At 41.2% G+C, this 1647-nt stretch overlaps 1 protein-coding gene across 1 annotated transcript; it reads left to right on the top strand.

The window, feature by feature from the left end:
- Positions 1-991, top strand: LOC21394018. Its single transcript, XM_010104115.2, has one exon. The coding sequence runs from the start codon at positions 61-63 to the stop codon at positions 778-780; it is 720 nt and encodes a 239-aa protein (XP_010102417.1). The 5' UTR covers positions 1-60; the 3' UTR covers positions 781-991.
- The last annotated feature ends 656 nt before the right edge of the window (positions 992-1647 follow it).

Consider the following 1647-nt stretch of genomic DNA (forward strand, 5'->3'; position numbering starts at 1 on the left):
TCTCTCTCTCTCTCTTGATAGTTGATAATAAAAACAAGGACTCTCTTTTGTCCAAGCACTATGGTGGAAGTGGAAGTAGTACTGGAGCAGTGCCCGTCCCCGCCGCCGTTGATTTCGAAGAAGCTGAGCAACGCGGTCCGTCTGATCATCTTCATGATCCAGAAGAGATCACGGAAGCTGGCGATGCCGGATCTGCAGGTGATGGTCCGACGTGGCAAGATCCTAGGGAAGTCCTTCAACGACCTTATGCTCCGCCACAACACCGCCCTCGGCTGCACCTCCCACGACGTCCGCATGTCCTTCGTCTCCCCCCGGGAGTACGAGTTCAGCTGCAGCTCATCCCCACCGCACCGACGCTACTCCTCCTGCCACGTCACCAAGCGCAAGCATGATAATAATTATTATAATAATTACATGAAGCACTCCCGTAGGGGTCACGGCCATGGTCACGGTCACGGTAACCGTATCATTCCCCAACCACCCCCCGCATTCGACGAAGACGACGTCGTTCTCCCGGTGGGGTCGTTCAAGATGTTTAATCGTCGTACTACAGAGGTTGAGTCTCCGCTGAGGACGCCGGTTTCCGGTTCGTCGTCAAGGTGGATCAAAACGACGACGAAGGAGTCGTCGTCGTTTAGATCAGGTGGTAGTTGTTGTGCTGATGAGGAGGAGGAGGAGTTCCACGTTGACAAGGCGGCGGAGGAGTTCATCGAGAAGTTTTACAGGGAGTTGATGATGCAGAAGTGGACGGCGCGTGAGCCGTCGGATCGGTTCGCGTGATCCACGCGCCTCCGATGGGACCGCGCGTGGGAATTTTTAATGTTAGGGTTAACGATTATAAGTGAAATGAAACGATGAATACCTGCTTGCTTTTGTTGTCTGTTGATGTACAGTCAGTAGTGAAACTATCAATGCAGTTTTACCGTCAAGGTTTTTTCTCTCTTTTTTTTTTCTTTTTAAATGGAAGTTTGTTTTTATTTTCTATTCTTCTTTCCCAGGAATATATATATATATATATGTATGTATATATATGGTTTTCCCAAATGAATTTTCTAAGAAATATCTAAGTAGAACATAGGAAAAGCTTGGTTAATTAATAATTAACTAGTTTGGAAGCCTATTTATTACTGGAATTAAATAGAATGAATGTTAGTAGTAACAAAAACTCATTTATATATATATATATATATATATATGCAGCATGAGAACAATATGGTTAAAAAAAGCCTCAAATATGATTATATTGAAGCAAAATGCATAAAATTATATCAGCAGGACCTAGAAAACACAGTTGGAATACTTAAAAAAAAAAAAAAGAGGAAACACAGTTGGAAGCACGGCCGAATACTTAATTATAATGAAAGGAAAACGGTGTGTAGTATTACTGCCATAAAATATTTTGAGACGTGTCATATAATTAAGCTAAGAATTAAATATGTGAATGGTAACATAGGAAACATTTGAGTTATTATACAAGGGTTGTCTTTGGTCCTTTCATAGAGGACCACTCCAACACTAACATATAGAAATAAACTGGGTGTAGTATGATATTTATTACACGTAACAATAATTTTAAAAGAGATAACCATGATCTCCTACAAATAAATTTTTAATGACCTTAAACTATTGTTTTACATAACATAATAA

This window comes from Morus notabilis, unplaced genomic scaffold (genome assembly GCF_000414095.1).
Source record: "Morus notabilis unplaced genomic scaffold, ASM41409v2 Scaffold245, whole genome shotgun sequence".
NCBI lineage: Eukaryota > Viridiplantae > Streptophyta > Magnoliopsida > Rosales > Moraceae > Morus > Morus notabilis.

Excerpts from the sequence above, each read along its gene's own strand:
- LOC21394018 (XM_010104115.2), top strand. The coding sequence starts at position 61 with ATGGTGGAAGTGGAAGTAGTACTGGAGCAGTGCCCGTCCCCGCCGCCG.